At 43.2% G+C, this 23,172-nt stretch overlaps 2 protein-coding genes across 4 annotated transcripts in view; one reads left to right on the forward strand and one right to left on the reverse strand.

Moving 5' to 3' along the window:
- The window catches only part of NUDCD1 (NudC domain containing 1), a 139,982-nt gene extending 123,923 nt beyond the window's left edge, over positions 1 to 16,059 (reverse strand). The window contains exon 1 of the mRNA XM_090040512.1: positions 15,840 to 16,059. Coding sequence (XP_089896638.1) covers positions 15,840 to 15,957 — 118 coding nt within the window. The 5' untranslated portion in view covers positions 15,958 to 16,059. The remainder of the gene's footprint in view (positions 1 to 15,839) is intronic.
- Positions 16,060 to 16,105: 46 nt separating this feature from the next.
- ENY2 (ENY2 transcription and export complex 2 subunit) lies at positions 16,106 to 21,147 on the forward strand. Of its 3 annotated transcripts, none has more exons than XM_090040513.1 (5): positions 16,106 to 16,246; positions 16,903 to 16,998; positions 18,225 to 18,295; positions 19,895 to 19,969; positions 20,886 to 21,147. In XM_090040513.1, exons 2-5 carry the CDS (start codon positions 16,931 to 16,933, stop codon positions 20,960 to 20,962), a joined length of 291 nt encoding a protein of 96 aa, XP_089896639.1. In that variant the 5' UTR covers positions 16,106 to 16,246; positions 16,903 to 16,930; the 3' UTR covers positions 20,963 to 21,147. The 3 variants fall into 3 exon arrangements, with proteins under 3 accessions (XP_089896639.1, XP_089896640.1, XP_089896641.1); XM_090040514.1 differs by lacking the exon at positions 16,106 to 16,246 and adding an exon at positions 16,276 to 16,413; XM_090040515.1 differs by lacking the exon at positions 16,106 to 16,246 and adding an exon at positions 16,291 to 16,410.
- Positions 21,148 to 23,172: the final 2,025 nt, after the last annotated feature.

The following is a 23,172-nucleotide window of genomic DNA, read 5'->3' on the forward strand; positions in this document are numbered from 1 at the left end:
AAAAAAATGTTCAGTCTTTAACAATATTCAAATTTAATTGTGAACCTAACATTGCTGAATAATATAGCAATTATTCTTTTTATAGAATTCATTTGTTTCACTTTTCCTTGAATTAAGAACATCTCAGGTAAGTCACTTTTTGTTATTTTGTATAAACATCTAACCTGCTGCTTCCCCTGTTCCCCGCAGAGGGGTGGGGTCAACCCTGAGGCTGAAGCAGAGCGCTCTGCCCAGCCCAGAGAGCATGCAGGGATGCTTGGGGAGTCTGTGCCTTTCAAAACCAGCAAGGGGTCTGAGACAGACAGCGCATAAACTGGTTTGATCCAAATCAATAAAGTCTGATACTACATTCAACCAGATTTTTCCTCAAACCAGTTTTGGCCATTTTGAAACTGGTTTATGTACACTGAATTTCTGTTCTGTTACAGGTTTAAACCAGTTTCTGATCATTGAAATTGGTTTGTGTAATGTCTGTCTCTAGCCATAAAAGCTATAAGAGTGTGTGTACCTGAACATCATTGTCCAGAGGTAGCCAATACTAATACAAGCAGCTTGCAATGCTGTCATTAACAGTTTAATGAGGAGTAGCAGGTTCAAACCGAACCCATTTAAGATAGAGATTGTATCTGTCATTAATAAGGTAGGCCCTTAAGAACACTAAGCCAGATAATACTCAAAGCTAGCTTGGGCCAAGGGAGGGGATGGACACCTTCACAAGATAATGGTGTAAGCAACTGGTTCTCTCAAAGTGGTTGATATTTGCAACCACACAGCAACAACCAGAGGGCAGATCAAAACATCATGCATGTGTACAGAAGTACAAAGAGGATTTCAAATTTCAGTAACAAGTGCCCAGTGTCCCCATGTCACAAGACTTCCAGAGAATTCTCTTGTACCACCAAAAAATGAAGAGGGGGAAAAAAAATCCACCATTCACAACTGGGTTCTTAAAATCTTTCCCATTCTTAGTTTAATGTAACTGAATATTTTACAATGGATAGTACTATAAAAGATATTAAAAACAGCTGTTGCCAATAGTCCTCTAGAATTGTCTAGAGGAAACATTGAGATAATATCCACAAAATGAGAAGAAAGTGAATATATCACATATAATTGAAGACACTAGTAAAGATAATTCCAGTTAATTGTTCTGAGTGGAACAAAATAGATAACATGCTGGCATGCAAAGCAGATGGTAACAAAACTATAAGCTTTGTAGTTGAGGATTCACATGCTGAAGCATTTAAGGCATTTGCACTGTAGAAAGAGACTGAAACAATCATTTTCTAGAGGCTCTTTAAAAACATAAGCACAGCTGTGCTACTCCTAGTCAAAATTTAGGTAAATTATGTATAATATTCAGAACAGAACACCCACAATCTTGTGCTGGTTTAGTTTGCATGTCATTAACAGTTTAATGAGGAGTAGCAGGTTCAAACCGAACCCATTTAAGATAGTCTTGAATCTAGATATGAAGAGTCAAACAAAATAGTTATAACTGCTCAAAATGATTTTCAAAGCCAGCAAAAAGTTCAAATCAGAATGTTGTAACATGAAGCACATGATCACAGAAGTTCATGCTTATAATTGGATTACCGCAGTCCATTGAACTCCATAATCAAGTCGCCATTTCTGATAAAGGCCCAATACTTAGTAATTGTTTGTTCATCAAACATACTTCACCAAGAATGCCCTTTTTTCTGCACTAGCTCTCAGAAGAGTGGAGTATTAAATGTAAGGACTTGGTGTCTCAGTAGTAAGAGCACTCCACAGAATCTTCCCAACATGATTTTATTGCAGTTATGATCATGGTTTCATTGAAACAAATGGCATTGTCAATCTTACAATTTTTTTTTTTTAATCCAATTCGTCTCTAAAACTAAACTAAGCAGATTCTGGGGAGAAAGAAAAGTGCGTGCACAAGGGCCATCTGCTGTCAAATACCATGTAGTCAGGTATTTTAAGGGAGAATTTCCTATAACTAGGAAAGAACCAAGTTTCATTTACAGTTCTCAAAAGCTCAAGTGTTTTGATGGTACTAGAAGAATTGAGGGGAAAAAAAAAACAGGAAAAAATAGGAGAAAAAAAGTGAAGAAAATGATAAAAACAAAAACAAATAAATCAAGTGAAGTAAGCTAAGAAAAGGGTAGTCTTATCCAGTCACACAAGCAACACTTTTCTACAAGAACCATTTCTTTAAGACTGAAGGGTTTCAGGAAGTGCTTGAATTGAACTAGTTCCACTCTATCAAGATTAGTACTAACTAGGGCTGCAGTGCTAGAGATTTGTGGGGCTGAGACCAATAGCCAATTTCTGATACGCAGCCTGGCAGCTTGAAGAGCAGTGTCCAGCTGGTAAGTCTATTGTGGTGGAAGGGGAGGGGGGCAGATCGAGGCCCCTGCCGTGAGGGAGGCAGTGGGGCTGGGGCTAGGGCTGTGGCGGGCACTCCCCAGCCAGGGTGGGGCAGAAGCTGTGGCTTGGCTAGAGGGTGCACAGGGGGTGAGGGCTGATTACCAGCAATGGGTGCACCCCTGGAGGGTATGCTCCTGGAACTGCACAGGGAAAGGACGGGCTGCCACTGCAGGTTGGGGCTGGGGCTGCGCCTGTGTCAGACTCTTCCTGGTGGGAGTTGGGTGGGGGTGCATTTAGGGCACACAGTGGCAGACTGCAACCACTCCAAAATTCGCCATAGCCCCCCCCGCAACCCTCCCTCCCAGCACTGCTGCCTGCCCTGCCCCAAGCGCAGCCTGGTCCAGCCCGCACTGGGAAGAGCCTGGCACAGCCCTCGCCCCAGCCAGTAGTGGCAGCCCACCTGACCCAGTGCAGATCTGGGGGGCACATGTCCCCATGCCCTCCCAGGGTGCTCAGTGGCAGGAGCCACCCCAACCCCCGCCGCCCCAGGAGCTCACAGCTCCGTCCCATGCCCCGCCCGGGCAGTGCCTACCTCAGCCCCTCCCCCAGCCCCACTTCCTCCCTCGCTGCAGGGTCCTCAATCTGCCCCCCACCATGCACTTTTCACCACAGACTTACCAGCTGGATACAACTCTCCAAGCTGCCAGGCCGTGGCTCCTCACTGCCTACATGCTGCGCTGCAGCTGTATGCGTGCATGGGGCATTTAATCAGATACATTAATTGACCACATCAGGCAAAAATCAGCTGATTTCCAGTACAGTTAATTTTCTTTATATCTGTGCCGATCTGATATTGGACCAATGTATCTGGTGCACCTCTGTGACAGCTGAAATTATGTCTGTGTGATAAAGGTGCTTGCTGAAGGCTCTGTGAAGATTAGACCAAGTGTTTTTTCTGTTATTTGTTTAGATATTAAGTTATATGTTGTTGCCAAGAGCCTAATTAAAGTTTAAAGATGTAGTCAGGCCTTGTATAAAGTACAGCCTAGTAAATTTAGCAAAGCCCTGAAGTAGTAAGGCCCTGTGGCATAGTTAAACTTATCAAAGGAATGCAAGGCTTGTACTGCTATTGGTCAGTCTAAGGACAGTTGAAGTAAAAAGCATCTGAGTGGCTGTATGTTATCAGTACCATTCAGAAGTTATAAATTGGCTGGAATATCCGGAAATCATTCTGAAGGAAGATACAGCTCTGTAAAAAGGATTAGTTAGCTGTTGGCTTGGATCAGTGGGCCTGTAGATCTCAAGGACCCCAAGGACTGAATTGCAGGGTCCTTCCCAGTACCTCTTGGACAGTGCTGATCGGGGTCGCCTGACTTCGCTGAACTTAGTGGAAAGAGAAACTTGTTGTACATCAGGCATCAGAGGGGACTGACAATAAGTTGTGGACGTGAATTGTTCTCGTCTGTCTTGTGACTACATGTAGTTGTGTTTTGTTAAGTCAATAAACCTTTCTTTCCTTTCTACCCCGACCATGCTCTCAATCCCGAACCCTCCACAGGGCAGCTGAGACGCACCTCAAGTACTAACCCAAGTCATTACCATCAGCAAGCTGCTCAACACAATGGTGTTGTCTAGGGTGTCTCACTCTAGTTTTCAGTGGACAAGAATTCACACTGGAAAAGTCTGATGACTGGTAAGCTGGATCCCTATTGTTAACACAAGAGGAAGAGGATTGAGTAGCCAATATAATCAAAATGAACTCAAATTCAGACCTGTAATTCTTGGTGAGCTATAGCACAGAATACTGCGGGGAAGCTTATGCTCCTTGATTCCTAAAACTGCAGCTGTCCCTTGTACCCACGTACAAGAAAAAGCAACAAGTTACTAGGACAATCAAACAAATCTCTTGACTATAACTACTTTAAACAAACAAAAGAGTGATTCAGAATCGAAGTTGATGGGAAGTCTCCTTAGCCCGATTTGAATCTTTTTTTTAATTCTAGGTATGGCAAATAAATGCACAGCTAATGCAGATAAAAGTAAGTTTGCAAGCAAATTCCTGAAGTGAAAACAGAAAGTAACAGATGAGAAACCTTAAAATATCACAAAATGAACTAGCAGAAGAAAAAAAAAAAGTTGTCATGCAAAATTTTCCAAAATGTACCAACTTAGCTGTTTCTTAATTTAAATATATAGAAAATTAATTATTAATAGCAGCTCCTTTTTACAGCTTTTGTTAAAAAAAAAAAAATAAAATAAAAAATCACACAGTAGGATTAACCAATAAAATTGTATATTACACAAAATTACATGATTTGTAATTATCAGTAAGAGCGTACAATAAAAATTACACATTCAACTAATTTAAACAAAAGCAAAAGTCAAACATATTATATGGATAATACATAAAAATAAGTCAAATGAAACAATAAATAGTAGAATGAAAAATTAGAACCAGGGAATTATCTTGGATTTTTGCCTTTATTCCTTGTGTAAGTAGTGTGAATACACCTAAAGCATAGGACAAGCTGTAAACAATTAGATAGTAGCCAAATTGTTTTTTCTTCATTAGCCTAGTATTTCAAATTTTGCAAGTAGTGGAAATTTTTTTGTTAAGAAAGGCCTAAAAAGAACCTCTTCCTTCCAACCCTGTAACTACCTGACTAATCACTGGGGCAATTTACACCAAACAAATACAAAACAACCCCACACCCTTCCCCAATCCCCTGCCTCCTGCTAATTTATTAATTTGCCTTTAGTTTGGACATCAAAGATTATACTCCCATACAAAGTTATTCTTAGTTTTCCAATGCCACCCTGTGGATGAAACCTAGCATTTCTTACATTTGCATCACAAACTACCAGAAGATATCACATCATGGTCTGCTGAAGTCAATCTGCATTGATCTGATGCAATGTATTTTCCTGTACAAAACAACTTTATTGGATTTCAAATTAACTGAACTACTGCCTGATTGTAATAGTGAGAAACGAAAGCAAAAATTAATTAAGCTATTGCAGTAAATATGCCAATAAAGGAATTAGTTGCATTTAGCATAAACAACAGTTAACTAGAAACAAATGTCACCAGACAAATACATATAGAAAAGAGAAGTATTTTATTGAATTAAATTACTAAACCAGATGTTAAATGCAAGACTGATTGCATGCTGAATTGAAGAGAATAGACTAAGCAAGAAAATAAGTTAGTAAATTATTTACAAGAAAAAATATCAGTGAGCTCAATTTGTAAATTGGATATGTAGGGTTTTTGGTTGTAGCCATGTTGGTCTAAGGACACAGGCAGGCAAAGTTCTTTGGGTAGATGCGATATCTTTTTAGTAGAGGTGCACCAATACATCGGTCCAATATCAGATTGGCAAAGATAAAGAAAATTGATTGCATTAATTGGTTGTTGATTGTGGCCTGTGCAGGTGCTGCCACCCAGCAGTGCATGGCTCCACCCAGCGCTGCACGTGGTGGCAAGGAGTGCAGTCAGGCCAACCCACCTCTATTGCACAGGGTTCCCCACGGCACACATGCAGCTCCTGGCACTCACACATGATTAAGGAAAGCCCCACGTAATAAAGCCAGCTGCCTGCCCCACTCCCTGCCATGCAGGTCCCAGGATTCTACTGGGAAGCAGGGGGCAAGGCCCCCCTCCACTTCCGGCAGAGTCCTGGGATGTGCATGGAAGGGAGTAGGGAAGGCAGTCAGCTCCCTCGCATGGGGCTTCCCCTGGTGGCATGCGAGTGCCAGGACTGGCATGTGTGCTACACAGCCCCACATGATAGTAGCAGGCTGGTCTGGTTGTGCTCCTTGCCACCATGTGTACTACTGGCAGGAGCAGCACCCGTGTGGGGCAGGACCACCTCAAGCACCTGCTCCTGCCACTGGCAGCAGGGGCTGCGTGCCATGCAAGAGGCTGGCGGGGAGGGGCTGTGAAAGGAGTGGGGGGGGGAGGGTCCTCACACCCTAGCCTCCCTTGCACCTCACAAACCCCACACACCCACACTCTGCCACCACATATACATCCCCCAGCATACCCTATGCCCCGCCACAGCTACAACACCCCACCATGCACACCCCCAAACACACCTTCCCACACACAATATGCAGGAGTAAGACATTATTTTTGAATTGTTATGCAATCATCTCTACATACACTACGCAAACACAAATTATGACAAAAATATTTTTTGTATAGTATAATTATAGTGGGCATTTGATTTTTAGTATACTATTTGGATTTTTCCTGATTCCAGATGGGAAACCTCCCCTCACAAAAGAAGTACTTCTGGGGGCAAAGGGAGGGTCTTCCAGTGTCAGAGACCAAGGGCCCTTCAACAGCTCACCAAAACTAATTAAGCAGCCCTCCAGCCAAAATAAGTGTCCACCCCTGATTTATACACTCCTATGCAGGGGTTTATACCACTAAATAGCAGCCTATCAGTAATCCCCAAGCCTGAGTTTTAGGGACCTGCATAAACTTTGCCTGACAGTAGAAGAAAAGGGCTTTTCTATACTTCCTAGTAGCTGGTTTAGGCATCCCCCACGCCTAGCATGTCGGCTGTTAGGAATCTCAGCCACAAGGTTGACCCTACCCTGTTACCATTCAAGGTGTAGAAACCCAGGATGCCCGGCTCATCTTTCTGAAGTCCAACCGTGTGCGCAGTTTTAGCAACAGAAAAGCAAAGCACATTAACCATCAAAAACATTAATGAATCAGAGCCCAGGCATCTGGTGAAGAGATGGAATCTACTAAGTGAGTTCCACCAAGGTTTGACCTATAAAATAAACTGGCAAATAACACTTGCATCTCATGCCACAAAATTTGGAAAACCAAATCAGAGGAGTGGTTACATTCTGAAACCTATTCATATGCATTGATCAAAACAAAAAGAGGTTTCACATGAATGCTTTCATAATAAAATGTTACGGTTCTTTTACCAAGCTTATTATTACCACATTTTTATACCAAGCTTGTTACTACCACAATTTTAGAAACTGCAAACATCACTATGGATTTAGGCAATTCCAGGAAGTCTCATTTCCTAATATGCTGTTTGGCCACAGTCCAAACACATCAATCTGAAGGAGAATACACTCTTCAACTTGCACAGAGAATACTACTAAAAAGTCATCTGGGTTTTAAGTGTGCAAGATGTACACTCTTAGTTCTCAGCAGAGGTGCACTTTCTATATGAGCACCCAACACAATTGCAGCCTTAATCTAACAAAAAACATGACACAGACTTCAAAACAGTATCCACTTCAATTTCAAAGCCCATTAGTTAAATCTGTATTATGCCTCATATACTCCTTATGTGGACTGAATATGAAATCCTTGTATTTAATATTAAATTGTAATCTATAAAGTACTTTATGGTCTTCAGACAACCTATTTATGAAACATCTACAAAGCATGGACTCAATTATTTATTGTTTACAAAGCTTATCAATAAGATGTCTTACATATGACAACATGATTAATATTTTATCCTAGAGTTATGCACTACTGCATAAACAGAGTGCATTATAACAAACTATATGGATTTTAATTCTAGATGAGTTTTAGTTAATTGCTCTAAAAACCATGTGCTTGCTTAGGTACTCTTGAAGATGGATGTACCTTGTAAGGGAACAGTCTAGGACAGGCGTTCCACATTTGAAGTTCACTTGAGGCATGGATCCTAAAAATAAAGGGCCCCAAAAAGAACTTGCTTTTCCAAGTTTGATAGATTCTACCAGCTTTATTTGGGTGGACCTAGGAATCAGAACGTGCCTCCTATCATACCCCAATTTACACTGATTCCAACTTACACACAGCACTTACTGCCATTATGTGGAAATACCACTTTAGAATCAAATCATTTAGATCCACAAGGAAACATGTGAACGTAATGCTCAAAACACAGCAGTCTCTGCCTTCCAGCCTGTACAAGTCCCTCCTCTTCCTCTCGTGTGAGGCATATCTGAAGGTCTCAGAAAACAACGGAGATATGAAGTTAAAGTATATGCTACTTCTGTGTATGGTGATGTCAGAGAAGAGGGAAATTTGACAAAGGTTGGGGGAAGGCAGGCGGGAGAAACAGCTGCAGAGGTGGGCAAAATGCAGCCTGTGGGCCGGATGCAGCCGGCCAAGCCATTCTATCTAGCCCATGGGGCCCCTAAAAATTTAGAAAATAAGTATTTCTCTGTCCCCAGTTGCCTGTCATGCATCCCTCAATGGCTTGCTAAAAAAACCTCAGTAAACAGCCCTCCGCCCAGAATAACTGCCTGCCCCTGAGCTAGGGCATGGGTGGGAACGTGGGGTCAAATTCAAATTCAGTGAACTGCTCAGGCTAAATATTGCAAAAAGTTTGCTACTCAGTGCCCACATTCAAGATAAGGGAGAAGGAACATGAAAATTAAAGACCAGGCAATCTGACTTCACAGATTGTGGGGCAGGCCACCAATGAATCTATTGTGAAGCACTCGGAGGAGTATGAGGTGATCACAAACAGCCAACATGAATTCACCAAGAATGGATGAGACAGAAGTACTGCAAGGTGGATACAAGACTGGCTGAATCATCATGTTCTATCAGTAGTTATGAATAGCTAACTATCTAGTTGAGAGAATGCATCAAATAGGGTTGAACCTAGGGTTCTGGCCTGGGTTCAGTATTGCTTAACATTTTCATTAATAATTTGGACAATGGGACTGAGTCCATGATTAGCAAATCTGTACATGACACCAAGTTGAGTGGAGTTGCAGACACTCTGAAGGGTAAGGCTAGGATCTACAATTACCTGGATAAATTGAAGAAACAGTGAGAAGTCAATCAGATTAAATTCAGTGAGGACAAGTGCAAAGTTCTACACTTGGAATATAATAATAAGCACAAATACATAATGGGGAATGATTAGCTGCACTGCAGTGCTTCAGAGAAGGACTTGAGAGTCACAGTGGACCATGAGCTAAATGAGTCAAAAGTGTGCTCTTGCTGCAAAAAAGGGCAAGAATATATTATTATTATTCAGATTCCTAAGCCCTCCTACCCATAAAGGCTCAGAGCAGCTTTATTCAGATAAGAAACTACGTTGTATTAAAACAATTCCACTTGCAAATAAAGGGAAGCAATTCTTCCACTCTATTTGTCATCTGGAGTACTGTGTCCAGTTTTGGGGCCCCCACTTCAAGAAAGTGGTAGACAGATTTGAAAGAGCCTGACAAAAATAAAACTAGTGAGTAGGAGTCTACCAAACTCAAGACAGAGGCTGGCCAATTTCACAGGCAGATCCCAGGGCCAGCCATTTTCACAGGCTGAGTGCAGTGGGCCCATCCCATGCTTCTGGCTGAGGAGATCCAGCAGTTCTGCTCCTCGCTGGAGATTACCAGATGCCCCCAAACCACCACTTAAATTGCTTAACTGTGTTTCCCTTAATGGCTTCTGTGGGCTTAACCATGGGATTCAGGACACAAAACCATTAACTGACATATTATTAAGCAATCTAAGTAATTAAACTCTAAACTGAAATATCTTATTAAAATATAGGTGTGTACACAAAATGAATTGCAACTAACACCACCTATATATACTTTATTAAAGGACATTATATAAAAAGAGTTTACTGAAATGGAATGTTAACCTTGAGACAGGCACTTCATGCTAGCTATTAAACGTGAGCATAGTGCATCCAGGTGCAGTTCTGCACACTCTCTGTGAGGGAACACTTGTTCATACAGAGTTAGCATGCTCAGTGTCTACTGAGTTCACTGGAATGGTGAGGCACTGTCTTGCCAGGGCATGAAGATGCGGAAACTGGTCACAGAGTCGTAAAATACAGGCACAAGCATCTGGCACTCTTTGGTAAAATTCACACAAGCAGCACATTTGTTGTCATGCCCTTCCCCCCATCCCAGGATTGCTTTCAGCAGCTGAGAGTCACAACTCAGAACAAGCACCGTTGGTGTCCAAAATGCAAACAACACTAAGAAAGGAGGCAGCCAGTTGTCTGAACTGCAATGAGAGTGATGGGCCATACCTGTAGTACTGGTTCAGCTTCAAAGCTATTGCCTAGAACAGGTGTCCTTTCTCCACCGTTTTTCACAAGAACAGCTTGACAGTTCTTACGATGCCCAGTCTTCATCCTAGCTTATCAAATCCATTTGCTTGTGTACATAGTGGATGACAACCTGCCAGCCTTCAACCTGCATTAGGAGCTCCATGAACCATGTGGTATCAAAGTGATCTTGAACGTCATCTTACCCTAAAAGATTGCAAATCTCATGCATCTCATGCACTTTGTGCTCTGTGCGATTTCCAGCTCCTCACTCAAGAGTGCTGGTAATATTGCATATGTTTGGCACAGTAACAAACCATAAACCACAAATTCCACCTTGTGATCATAGGCTTGAGTGGCAGCAGCACACACTGCCATTTGAGTCCCTATTCTGACTGGCAACAGACCCTCTGTACCAGACCTTACAGCCTGGACAGTGCTTGAAGGAAGACACCAAACTTTCCACATCAGGGAAACTGTGCGTGCAGGTTCTGTGGGCAGCATTCCCTACAGCACATCAGAGAAAGCCTTGCACATGTACATATCAGTATTCCTGTCTGACAGTGCTATCTTGTTAAAGTACCCGCCACAACAGACAGTTACTCTCAGGATAGCTTCCAACATGGTAGGGAAAACAAACAAAGACAGATGCAAGGTGGACCAGCTCCATTTAACAACACAGGCAGGTTCTGTGCTGTCCAGCTCCCCAGGACGAATAAAGTGTGTAGCACGTAGTTATCCTGAGGGTTGGTAGCTTCAGCCACAAGAGAAGAAGAGTCATACTCTGCCAAGGCAGCTTTTGTGGACTGTACATATGAAGCAATCACTGCAGAGAGAGAGTCTTGGTGAAGCTTGTTGAGACACAGAAAACTGCTAGCATTTGGCACATTTTGGTTCAGGTAGTCCTTAAGCTTTGGATGATCAAGTTTCTCCAGTAGGATGTTCACCACTGTGAAAGCCTCCACGAGGGAAAATACCACCTCTCGCCTTGCCAACCTGCTTTCTATGGCCTTAAAACAGGGAGGACTCTATCGCTTATTTCTTGCTCTGACCTTCAGCTTCTGCAACAGCCTTCTACTTCACATATGCCATACACTGTGAGTGTTGATCTATGTTGGTTTTTCCTCAACACATCCAGAGTTACATTGCTGGTGATACAGAAAAGTCTGTCTCCATCTGCATGCAAGGTCCCTGCATGATACTATTTTACACAGCTCAGTGCTGAAATGTGTTTGGCCTTCTTGGAAGATTTCTTACCATCCCTGCTCCGCCTCAGGCTACAGCATGCCTGTGGGTGCTTTAAGAACTGGCACCAAAACACTCCCACTTCTCTGACTGGCCCTGGACTGAGCCTACCTCACAGGCTCAGTCTCCGATTTGCTTCCTCCTTCCCCCCAGCCACTTAGGACTCCAGGGTTTCCCACCTTTTTGTCTTCTTACAGCTTGATTTTATTTTTTTCCCCTGAGAGAGCCTACTAAAAATCACAGATCCCACCAAAATTCATGATTTCGGGGGGGGGGAGGGGAAATCACACAATTGTAATTTCAGTAGGTTCCTACTTATGAGCAAAGGATGAAAGACTTTTGGAATAGCTGAATTTGGAATAGAGAAGACCGACCTGGGCTTGGTAACAGTCTTCAAATACCTAAAGAGAATGGAGATAGATGGTTCATCACAGCTGTAGGATATAGGACTAAGAGCCATGGTCTCAAGCTGCAGCATGGGAAACAAAGGTTGGAAACAAGGAAGAACTTTTTGATTATGAGAGCACAAGCACTGGAACAGGCTACCTAGAGAACCTGTGGAATCTCCATCCCTGGAAATTTCCAAAAGCAAGTTATACAGACACTTGACTGGGATGGTTCAGTCGGAGGTGATCCTGCCTTGAGATGGGGCTACAATAGATGACCTTCCTGCCCTATTATCCTACGAACAGCAAGCTGTTGCCCTTCATACATGCATGCTGCAGATGAGAGCAGCAAATGAGGAACAACTTTGTGTGTCTCAGTTTAATAGGATGGGAAGGGGAGCTTGGGCTGGAAGTGATGCTGAGAGGGATGGACCAATCTTCCTTCACATGCTTGAATTTAAATAATAGGTACAGTAATGAAGCCATCAAGATTTTGGGGAGAAATATTTACTGTACAACACAGCTACAGCATATGCAATAAATGCAGGAGTGTTTTTCATTAGCTATTATCATCCTTGAAGAAAAAGAAGGGGAACAAGAGTTAAGACTACATGGATGTTTACCTAATCTAATTTTGTGCGTTAAAAAACAATTCTTCTTCCATACTGAGCTACAGAAAGATGCACAGACTTAACATTCATTATAAGTAAAGCTGTCAACCGGATAAGACATTTTACAGATAAGCATCTGATTAAATACGCTGATGCCTACAAGGCCCAATTCCTTGTAGCACCAGCTGGTCTGATGCGCCCTGTATGCTGCCTTCCGCCTGACTTCAAGCTGACACGACCAACCACCTCTGCTTTGTAACTTATTCCATTCAGCCAAGTCAAACACTGTGAAAGGGAAATAGCCTGTAGAAGCCTTAAAAATGACAGCAGCCCACTGGTTTCAGGACTCTTAATACCACAGCACTAACCATCTACCATCTTTACTCAAATCCACAATGAGGTTTTTCCCTCCATACTATGATGCTTGGTCCACCCTCTTTCAGTCACCTGACCTGGCTTGTTACTAATAGGGTCCAGGGACCACTTGTGGAGAAATCACCCGCCAGTCTGTGTCTCTGCTGTAATGCAACGGCCCAAACCCTCCCCATCTGGTTACAAACTCTGGCTGTTGGATACACCTGGTCTCCTTGGTAACAGGCTTGTAAATTCCATAGCTCTCTCTTTCTTTGCTTAAGAGTTCCCACCACTGCAGGTCATGTGACTAGTTCTCTCACCTGGGAAGGTGATGTCATTGGGAAGTACCAGTCAGCAGCCAATGGGTCTGCTTCTGGTGGGAACTTAGTGATGAGTTCACAACAGCAGTATAAAACAGCCCCTCCATGAGTAGTGAATTACCAGCAACTTAAATAGAATGTAGTTTATAGTAATCTAGAAGTAGATCAAATGGCTATCAGGCTTGGTCTGTTTGCTCAGAGTTATTCTGTTGCTACTTCTCTAACTTGTACCCCTCCCCATGCCTAGCCTCTGTACTCAATAAAGCTATCGACTATAGCAAGTTTTGTGGTACATGCTTGAGGGGGACTGGGCACGCCTTCATGCTCTCTTTGCTTGGCTGACTAAGGGAGGCTATTTTCTGTGCTTCGGGTTAAAGGAAAGACTCCAAGATTTCACAGTGGGTCAAGCACCCTCAAGATCTACAAGACCCTGGGGGGCAAAGCCCACACAAAGACCAGACCCCAGGTGGTGGCAACAGTTACTCCAGGCTTGCAGCTGTGCTCCAGTGTAACAGCCAGAACCAGAGGGATTAATAAGCAATAAATATGTGCTTCTTGGAGGCATTTGGTATTTTGCCTAAACAGGTAATATTAGTTAATATAAAGCTTGTACACTGCAAATGTAACTCGTCTGTCATAAGTTTAACCAAAATGATAAAAGTTAACTGTTCGTGGAACTGACTGTGCCCCATAGGCAAACCTGTAGCTGTGAGATTAGCTGACCTAACTGTTTCTGCTCAGGGTTCAGCTTTAGCAATAAAAAAAACTGGATCCAACTGCCTGGCACAACCAGCACATTCCAGGAAAATACATCCCACGAAAACATTCAAATGAAACCTAAAAGGGGTTGGGCCATAGGCGGGGCAACGTCAATTTCAAACCTAAAGGTGCTGCATCATAATCTGCTTATTGGATAAACCCCAGTTTGGGTAGTAACCTTTTATGATAATTTTTAACACCTTTCAATCTCATAGGGTAACACCTATACAGCAACATAGTGAGTGGCTCTGAGGCCAACAGATTAACATAAGACTAGGTATAAAAAGCACACGCATCAGATAACTAGAAGGAAGGAGGGAACAGAATGGTCTTTTCTGTACCACACCCAGACCCCAGATCCCCCCGAAGTGAGTGAGGATCGGATCCTGATCAAGGGACCTTCCCCAGTAACCCTCTGACAGCATTGATCAGGGACACCTCATTTCACTGGAATCACTTGATGCACACCTGGCATTGAGGGACTATCGATAAGTTGCCAAGCCATGTCTGTCTATCAGTGGCCAATACCCTCGCAGTGCCCAGTTGACCTGTGACAGAACTGATTTATCTGTCCGTTATTATCTGTAATTATTATTTACTATTACCTATTTAATACTGCATTATCTGCTTATTGCATTTATCTTTCTGTTAACTGTTGTGTGCGTGTAAGCTACAATAAATTTGCCTTTGCTTCCCTCCCAACTTTGCCTCCTCAATCCAAAACTGAATCAAACAGCCCAGTTACCCTGTGATAAAACTGATACACTCACAGTGCCCAGCTGGCCTATGACACTCCAGGAAGGAGGTTGGCCCAGAAGTTGGTGCCCCTGGGGAGGCATCCAAAGCTTGGTACAGTACAATCACAACTTACACGGGCGTTACGTTCTCAGGTCATCGCGTGTAGCTGAAATCGCTAATAGCCAAAATCGCTGAGCTTGGTGCCAATCAGCAACCACTGCCACCGGGCCCGGGCAAGGCAGCCAGCTGAGCGTGAGCTCCCCAACCCCCTGCCACGCTGGCGCGTGCAGACAATACCAAGCAGCGCTGTGAAGCACCGCACTATGCGCCATTTCCTGGCTGGTACCCAGCGGCCAGCTCGAGCAGCTGAGTGCGTAAAGCCAAATTCGTGTAAGTTGCGACTACGGTAGTTGATTAGCACAGGGAGATGGGTGGCTGAGCGCAGGAGCACCCTCTACTGGCCCACCACACCAATCATCCTGTGTTTAACTGGCAAGTGTTCATCTGTCTGCAATCCGCAGGCTCAGCCCCGCAGCCCCTTAGCTGAGCTCCTTGTAGGTTGCAGCCACTCTGCCACTCCACTTCCCTTCCTCCAAGGGACAGAAAAGGCAGCTCTCCTGCTACACTCCTCCCTCCCCCTTTTAACACAGGAGGGAAATCCCTCATCCTGGATCCAGTACAAGTGGGGAAGGCAGGGGACTGCTTTGGCTCTGACTCAGAGCCACTGCCAGTCCCGACCATGTCTGTCCCCCGCCACAGCCTTGACCCCCAGCTGTCCCCCTACCACCTCACCTCTACTCCTCACCACATGCCCACCGCCAGCTAAGTGAGGGCCAGACCTGGCCTGAAGCCGCGAGATGGGGGTAAAGGCAGAGGCAGAAGGGAGCGGGGAGGGTTGTGGGGACAGTACAAGCAGCACAGGGAGAGGCGCTGAAGCCAGGCCAGTGCGGGAATGCTGCAGCATTGCAGGGCTACATCGACGCTGCCCCTGTGCTCACCACCCCCTCCCGCCCCCTCTGCCCTCACCCGCGTCGAGCCGCAGCTGGTAGCAGGGCAGCGGCTCCAGCGACAACTTGTAGCCCTCGAACTTGGGGTCCAGCAGCAGGCGCTGGGGTCGCAGGGAGCAGTTCGCCGCTGCCTCCATCCCCGGCCGGGCCCAGCTCCGCCCGCGGCGGCAGACACAGCTACTAGGACAAGTTCGGAACGGCCGCCAGCGCTACGACAAGCCGGAAGTCGCGGCTCAGCGCGAGGCATTCTGGGAGAGACCATTTCCGGCCGAAGTGTTGCCGGGCGTTGTAGTTGTAGCCGCTGGGCGCAGGGCATGCTGGGAGGGCCCGTGGGGCCGCCGAAACGGAACGGACAGGGACCAGGACTCCATTTCCTGTTGTCCCCCGCGCGCAGCGCCGCGCTCGGGCACCAGGGCCGCGCGGAGGGTGGGTGGTGTTCAACCGCCCCGGCCGGGGTGGAGGGGAGCTCGGGCAGCAGCAGGCGGTCTCCCCGCTAGCGCATTGCGGGAGGGCAGAGCTGAGGTTCTGCGCGCGGTCTTGCAGGGGGACGAGCAGCTTCGGAGCCGAGTGCGAGGCCAAAAGCTGCCTTGGTGGTTTGCACGTTTTAAGTTACCTACAGTACCTCGCAGACGGCCTGCTTGTGCCCAGGGAAGAAGGGAGGGGAAAAGGAACAGCGAAATACCTCCAATCAGGAAAAAGCTACTGGAAGGAGTTCAGAAACCCCTGAGATGTATGGGGTGCGGGTGGGGTCCCTAATCCCAGGGCCAGCCCACAAATAACATGGTTCCCCTGCGTGTTGGTGGTGGGCAGTAATTTCCACCGCATTTCTCTGGGGTCAGTGGGAATGTACTCCTATGATGACCCTGTTGACCGTAGCAGCATTTGTCCTTTCTGTAGTAAATATGTGCTTGCTTGCTACAGCTCTTCAATCATCTGAGCTACTTTGTTCTAAGTGGAATTGTATTTGGAAAACTAGAGACCCAAAGGAAAAAAATATAACTTAATTTGATAGGTTTTTTTCTCTTTGTTGCAAAAGATGCTTGGTAAGTAATGCTGTTAAAATCTCATCTGATATTTTACAGATTTGTTGTGGAAGTTTAGATTTGCAAAATGAATAAAGATGCACAGATGAGAGCAACTATAAACCAAAAACTAATAGAAACAGGAGAACGTGAGCGGTAAGTTGACTTTTCTTCCTCTTCATATGGCTTGTACAATCAATACTGCATGAATGATGCCTCAAAGGAGGAAAGAAAAATCACTCTTGATTCTCAACCCTTGATTAGGATTATTTGTTATATTGGAAGAGTTAATTAAAATAAATTATTCAGAAATAAAGTAAAATTATAATAACCCCTGTTATCAAGGTTTAATTGAACAAAAAAGTAAAATGATCAGGTGTGTGGAAAATACGGTTTCTAAACTCCAGATAAAAACTTCTGCCAGTGTTCTCTTGATTATGTTGTTAAGCAAGGAGTTTGCAGATCTATATTGCTTCTTTCAGGGCAGATGCAGTGTTCTGCACTTACCTTTCTTCTCCCACATTGAAATCTGAATGGTCTCTTACTATTCCTGCGAACTGCTTAAAAGCAAATTAGCAGTTAGATGAGAAATAAGAACTGTGGCCTTTCACTCCTCTGGATTAGCATGTTGTTTTCTCATGTACTTAACATCTGCAATCTTTTCCCTTTTCTCTCCTGTGATATTCATAATGCTATGTATCACTAGATCTCCAACTCTATCCTTATCATGTCATTGACACTTGTTTCCTAATGCTTGTTTTGTGAATCACAATCAAGTCGTGTTTGATTAGTTCCTTCCTAGTTGTGACTGTTTTTAGAGTAGTCAGTGCTTTGAAAGAGTTTGTGTTTTCTGCTGGGATCCTTGAAAGCGTGTTGCGTGGAAACAGTATTGCTCTTAAATCAAAATAAAGGGGCCTTTGGCAGGAAAAATGAGCATATTATAAAATATTATTGAACAGATTTTTAAAAAGTAATCAAGGTCCTCTGTTTGGTTTTGAATCGCCTGTTTTGGGCCACTCTGGCTGATTGTGCTGAAGTGGAATGCTGCACTTCCCTCTCTTTTTGCAAAGTCTATCTGATGGTAAAAATATAACAGGGATGTTTACTGCCTATTTCGAGCCTCCACTGAAAACAGTTTTCAAGCATTTTTTTCAAAATCACATCCCTTTAAGTGAAAACTGCTTACTTTAACCTGAGGCTATTCTGGATTTTTTTGGATATGATATTATTTTACTTGCCAGCATGAGTTAATGTGCAGTTAGGCCTCTGTTGCATATAACTAAAATAATTTGTGGGTCCAGAATTCTTAGAAGAGTAATTAAAAAAAATCAATTGTATATATTATCAACTCTTTTTCATGTGAAATCTTTTACTTTTGACAGCCTTAAAGAGTTGCTGAGAGCCAAATTAATTGAATGTGGCTGGAAGGATCAGTTGAAGGCACACTGTAAAGGTAACAGGAGTTGAATAATTTCAGTATCTTTAATTATTACCTGAATTAGGGGGATTAGTAAATCCCTTCTAGCCAAATAAGCATTCCAGAGGGGGACTTTACTGCCTGAAGATCTTTGGACAAGATATGGAAGATGTTGGGCACAAGAGAGGTTCTGAAAGCTTTCTTAATCAATATTTTCTCAAGTGTGGACCTGTCTCAGTGGTTCGTAGTACTGGGTTTGTTTTGGATTTGTCTCTGTTCTCAGATTCCTACTTCACCCAAGTTGCCCCAAATACCTCTGTAATTCTTTGGGTGATCCTGAAATTTTCAAACAAACCCCTTGCTATAGTGATCAATGCCCTACTTAAGCTTCTGAAATTAGTATGATTATGGTCTGGATCTGCCCGGGGAGGGGTGGGGGGCAAGGGTAAGCAGTTTGATACAGGTGCCACTCTGTGTAAACAGTCCCGAGTTTAGTTTTACCATCTGATAGTAACTACAAAGGTTTCCTTGATATGCAAATAGCAATTGTTTAGTGCAGGGCTCTGCAACCTATGGCCTGAGGGCTGAATCTATCTCATAAAGAGCTTGGATCTTTCCCACAGTGGCACAGGGATAGGTGGCACACAGCTGGCCTGTCATGTCCCCTTATTTCCACCTCATGCTGTGCTGCCAATCTCCCCTGCCAGAATCCATTTCAAATCACAACCACTACATGCACCCAATGGAGTGAGGGGTAGTTCACTCTCATCGCCAAATTCATCCCTCTCCACTGCCATAACGGGTGGCGTTGCAAGCCTGAGCGCAGGTTAAAGCAGGAAGGGAGCAGCAACCTGCAGCAGCAGCCTGGTTAGTCTAATTTGGAGAGAGATTTGTATATGAGGAAACAATGCCTGTCAATGTGAATCACTGACCTGTGCCCAAAGGAAAACTGAGCTTTCATTTGTAAATTGTACATCTAATAGTTATTATTTTGTAGATTGCTCCTTATTAAGGAATTTAGCTAAGAAAAATTCCCTAATTTTTGTACAACTGATTAACTTGATGGCAGTTCACAATAATCATCAGTACTTCAGGATGCAAGGTTTCTTTAGTCTCATACACAATTGAAACTTTGCATATTGTTGATCACAATACTCATTAAGGTAGAGAACACATTTCAAGAGCACAGGATTATTTTTATTGCAGCACTAGGTTCTGTTTTCCAATTTCACCTACTTTAAGTTATTATTTAAAAGCAGATGCTAATATGCACACAAAAACATTAACATACTGACAATTTAGATGTTAGGTCAGGTATGTAATCTTTAGCAAGTACATAAAGGAGGTACATTCAAATTTGCATTTTCATAATGAGTCATTGGTGATTCACTACTAGTATGCGTCTCACCTGGAAAGGTTATTCCTTTTTTGTGTAATGTGGTCTGAGTAAGAGTTCAGAAATTGCAGTACTGCACGAGTTTGAGATTAGGTTGAATATAGCATGAATAGAAGGTCAATATGCTGTGTGTGGGGGGGGGGGTGTATGTATACACACAGATTTTTATACTTTAATCATTAGACAAACATGTTCTAATTAAGACTTTAAACAAGACAACTTTCTTTCGTTTTCTTTAGAGGTAATCAAAGAAAAAGGGTTAGAGCATGTTACTGTTGATGACCTGGTGGCAGAAATCACTCCTAAAGGCAGAGGTAAGAAAAGTAACATTGTATGTTTAAATGTGCTTTAGAAAATTTTTCAAAGCAGTACTAGCTCACAAGCAGGGAAACAGCTGACAATATAACTAGTAACTGAAAGCAGGCCACATATATATGTAAATACATGCTGTCCTGAGATCCTTTTTTTGCAACTTCCGTGTTTAAAAAAATAGTTTTGTATGTAAATTTACTCTAAAAGGGTTAAGTAAATGAGAAATCTGTTTACCTGTCTAGTTGCAGCAAGACAATTAGTGTAACCTCAGTGTGGTAAAGGGAAATGCTTTACATCTTTCCTATTATTTTCAAGCTGGGGGTCTGTAAGAGTGCGCTACTACAGGACTGGCATGTAGGGGGAAGCAAAAGAGCAGCTGCAAGAAGTAGAGTTGACATTACAATTTCTTTTTTACACACAAACCATTCAGAGCTTGGCTGGCTATATAGTAAAAGCTACAGCAATACAAGATGCAGGTTCATTAATTCTGTTTTTTTTTTTTTAAGTATGTGTATTTAGCACACTCAGGAACTCATAAAAACACTGTCCTTGAACAACTCTTACTTCCTGGTCCTGGTTACTTGGCATGGCAGAAATCCTAAGCAGTACCCATAGCCCTTAATCTCTGAGGAAACATAATTCAGATAACCAGATCATTTTTTGGTTGCTGTGCACTATCTATTACTGAGTAATGTCTGTCACTGAGTGTTGTTTTTTCTTCATGGTGGCAGCTTTGTTAGCTTTTGGTCTACTTTGTCACCTGTTAATTCCATTTGTTTGATGATACTATAGGAAAGATAGGTGGTTCTGTTGTTAGGAATTAACAGAATTGCTGGGGGGAAATTCTGATTTAAATTCTCAATGCAGTAAGATGTTGTGGGTTTTTTGAATTTCTTATTTTTATTTTTTTAATTTCAGCCTTGGTACCAGACAGTGTCAAGAAGGAACTCTTACAAAGAATAAGAACCTTCCTTGCCCAGCACGCCAGTCTTTAACTTGAACATTAATTTTGAGTACAGTATTTGCATTGCTGTATTATATAAATCATGCCACAATTTGAATGAATTTTTCCATACTTTAGGACTGAAGTTCGATGATTTGTGTATGATTTGTTATCATTTCATTACATTGTATTAATTTCTTAAACTTCTTGTTATTTTAATAAAAAATCTTTTCAGAACTTTAGTGTTTTAAAGGTTGTTAACTTTTGTTCTGTAACCAAGACTTTATAATCTTGTGATGCATGCTAACTACTGGGTTGTTTTATTACTTTTGGCTAAACCCCACTTAATTTTTTAATGATTCAATAATTAGCTCAGTAAGAACAAAATTTGCTTTGACAAACAAATCTGACAAATTTTCTCAGCGCACGTCTTCAGCCATAATAGATATGCAAAAAGCTGAAGACTATATGATAAGCTGGCTCTACACATGCTAGCAGCACATTCATTTGGTACAGCCCAGTTCTGGCTGACAAGTTTTGCTAATTATGCTAGGTACAGCATTATGAGGACAGCTCCTTTCTAGAGCTAATATGTCCAGAATTAATTTGGGTGTTGCTGCAGCAAGTCTAGCGGGAGGATCACAAAGAAGTTAGGCTATGGCTATCGTTGAAGGAAGGACTCTTGGGGAGGGGAGTTAAGACAACTGGGGAAAGAGTTTAGGTAAAAGTGTCTCCCACCTCCCCAGCCCTCACAGGTAGTCCAGTTGATAAAAGCCAGCAGCCAGCTCTTAGGACAGATGGGAGCGAGGGTTTCGCTACCAGCTCACAATGCAATCTCAGACAAGTGAGCAGGGCTTTGGCAATGCAGGGATACGTTGCCTAGCTTGCTACCCCTGATTGAGGCTATTTCTGCAAAACAGAGGAGAACGTGTCTCTTTCTTTGTGATTGTACCTCTGGTTCGGCCTGACTAGGTAGCAGAAAGAGGCAGAGTAGAAGTGGTTTATGTGCCATCTGGCTTCTGAGTTAATTGTTGTAATATGATTGCAGAACTGTATTATGGGTTTTTTCTACATAATTTATTCCATGTGTTTTAACCTGATGATACTGGGTTTAGTTGAAAAGTAAGTTTGCAGTATTTGGTATGCCTTTGTTCTCATATCTGTAACACCTGGGGTCCTGGATGTTTCTGGGCCTGAGTGCTTGTTGGACAAGTGAAACATCCACTTACACACACAGGACTGGATTCTAAAGAGGACTAATCTAAAGCCATCATCTTAGCAGTTGGTGGTATTTTGGGGCTACAGACCAGGTTAACCTGGTTAGAGTCCAAGGTGGCACAATGCCTCTACCTGCTGCCCATCTGCTGTACATGCAGACTCCACTTCTGATATCTGACCCTGGTGTGATCAAACTCCTTTCTTCAAGGACTGAATCCAGCCTGCAAGCCATATGCTGCCAACCCTTGATTTCAGTGATTCAGCAGCTGCTGCAGGAAAGGCATGGAGTAGGTTTAAGAGTCAGTGCCCTATTCATGAAAGGTACAACCACAAATGTCTCTTGTACAGTGGACCGAGTAACTTTTGACTGACAACGTAAATGGGTGTGTATTCAAAAGCTACCTTTCCCCTCCCCCCCGGACATTAACTGAATTTAGGCTGTTACTTCAGTAGTCCAGGAGATGGCACCTAAACCCTTAGCTGTACTGTGGCTATTTTCTTTATAATACAGCTGAAACCTGAATGAACTGAAATAAACACTGAAAACTTAATGAAATGTAAAGTAAAAATAAATTAACTTTACTAGATAATGTATTTACCAAAATCCAAAGTGACTTGGAATTTTAAATGAGCCCCTCAAAATCAGATTCTATACATGAAAAATTACAAAAAAATTATGCAAAGAACGTAATTATTGGAGGGTCATTTTAAATCCCCTCCCCTCATGTGCCTCCTCTCACTGCTGTCACAGGGAAAGAAGCAGTGAGGAGAAGGGCAGGCAACCTGACCCTGGATCTTTGTCCTCCTGCACTTTGCTCCCATGCCACTTGTTTTCCCTCATCCTGGCCTGCCCACCCCTGTACATTGTCCCTCCCCACCACCTCCCATTGCCTGCCCCAGTTATTTGACGCTCCCTTGCTGCCTATCCTTTGCCCCCCCCACTTCCAGCTCAGTAGGGAGCCAAGGCACAGTGCAGAATCCAGTCTAGTCCAGAGCCAGTGTGGAAAATCAGCCCAGAGACAGAAACCCAGGAAAAGCAGAGAA

The sequence above is a fragment of the Crocodylus siamensis genome, chromosome 3 (assembly GCF_052110815.1).
Source record: "Crocodylus siamensis isolate JL-2025a chromosome 3, ASM5211081v1, whole genome shotgun sequence".
Lineage (NCBI taxonomy): Eukaryota > Metazoa > Chordata > Crocodylia > Crocodylidae > Crocodylus > Crocodylus siamensis.

Coding starts and splice junctions, on each gene's coding strand:
- ENY2 (XM_090040513.1), top strand. CDS start 16,931: ATGAATAAAGATGCACAGATGAGAGCAACTATAAACCAAAAACTAATA. Junction 18,296..19,894: donor GTTGAAGGCACACTGTAAAG/GTAACAGGAGTT, acceptor CGTTTTCTTTAG/AGGTAATCAAAGAAAAAGGG. Junction 19,970..20,885: donor AATCACTCCTAAAGGCAGAG/GTAAGAAAAGTA, acceptor TTTTAATTTCAG/CCTTGGTACCAGACAGTGTC.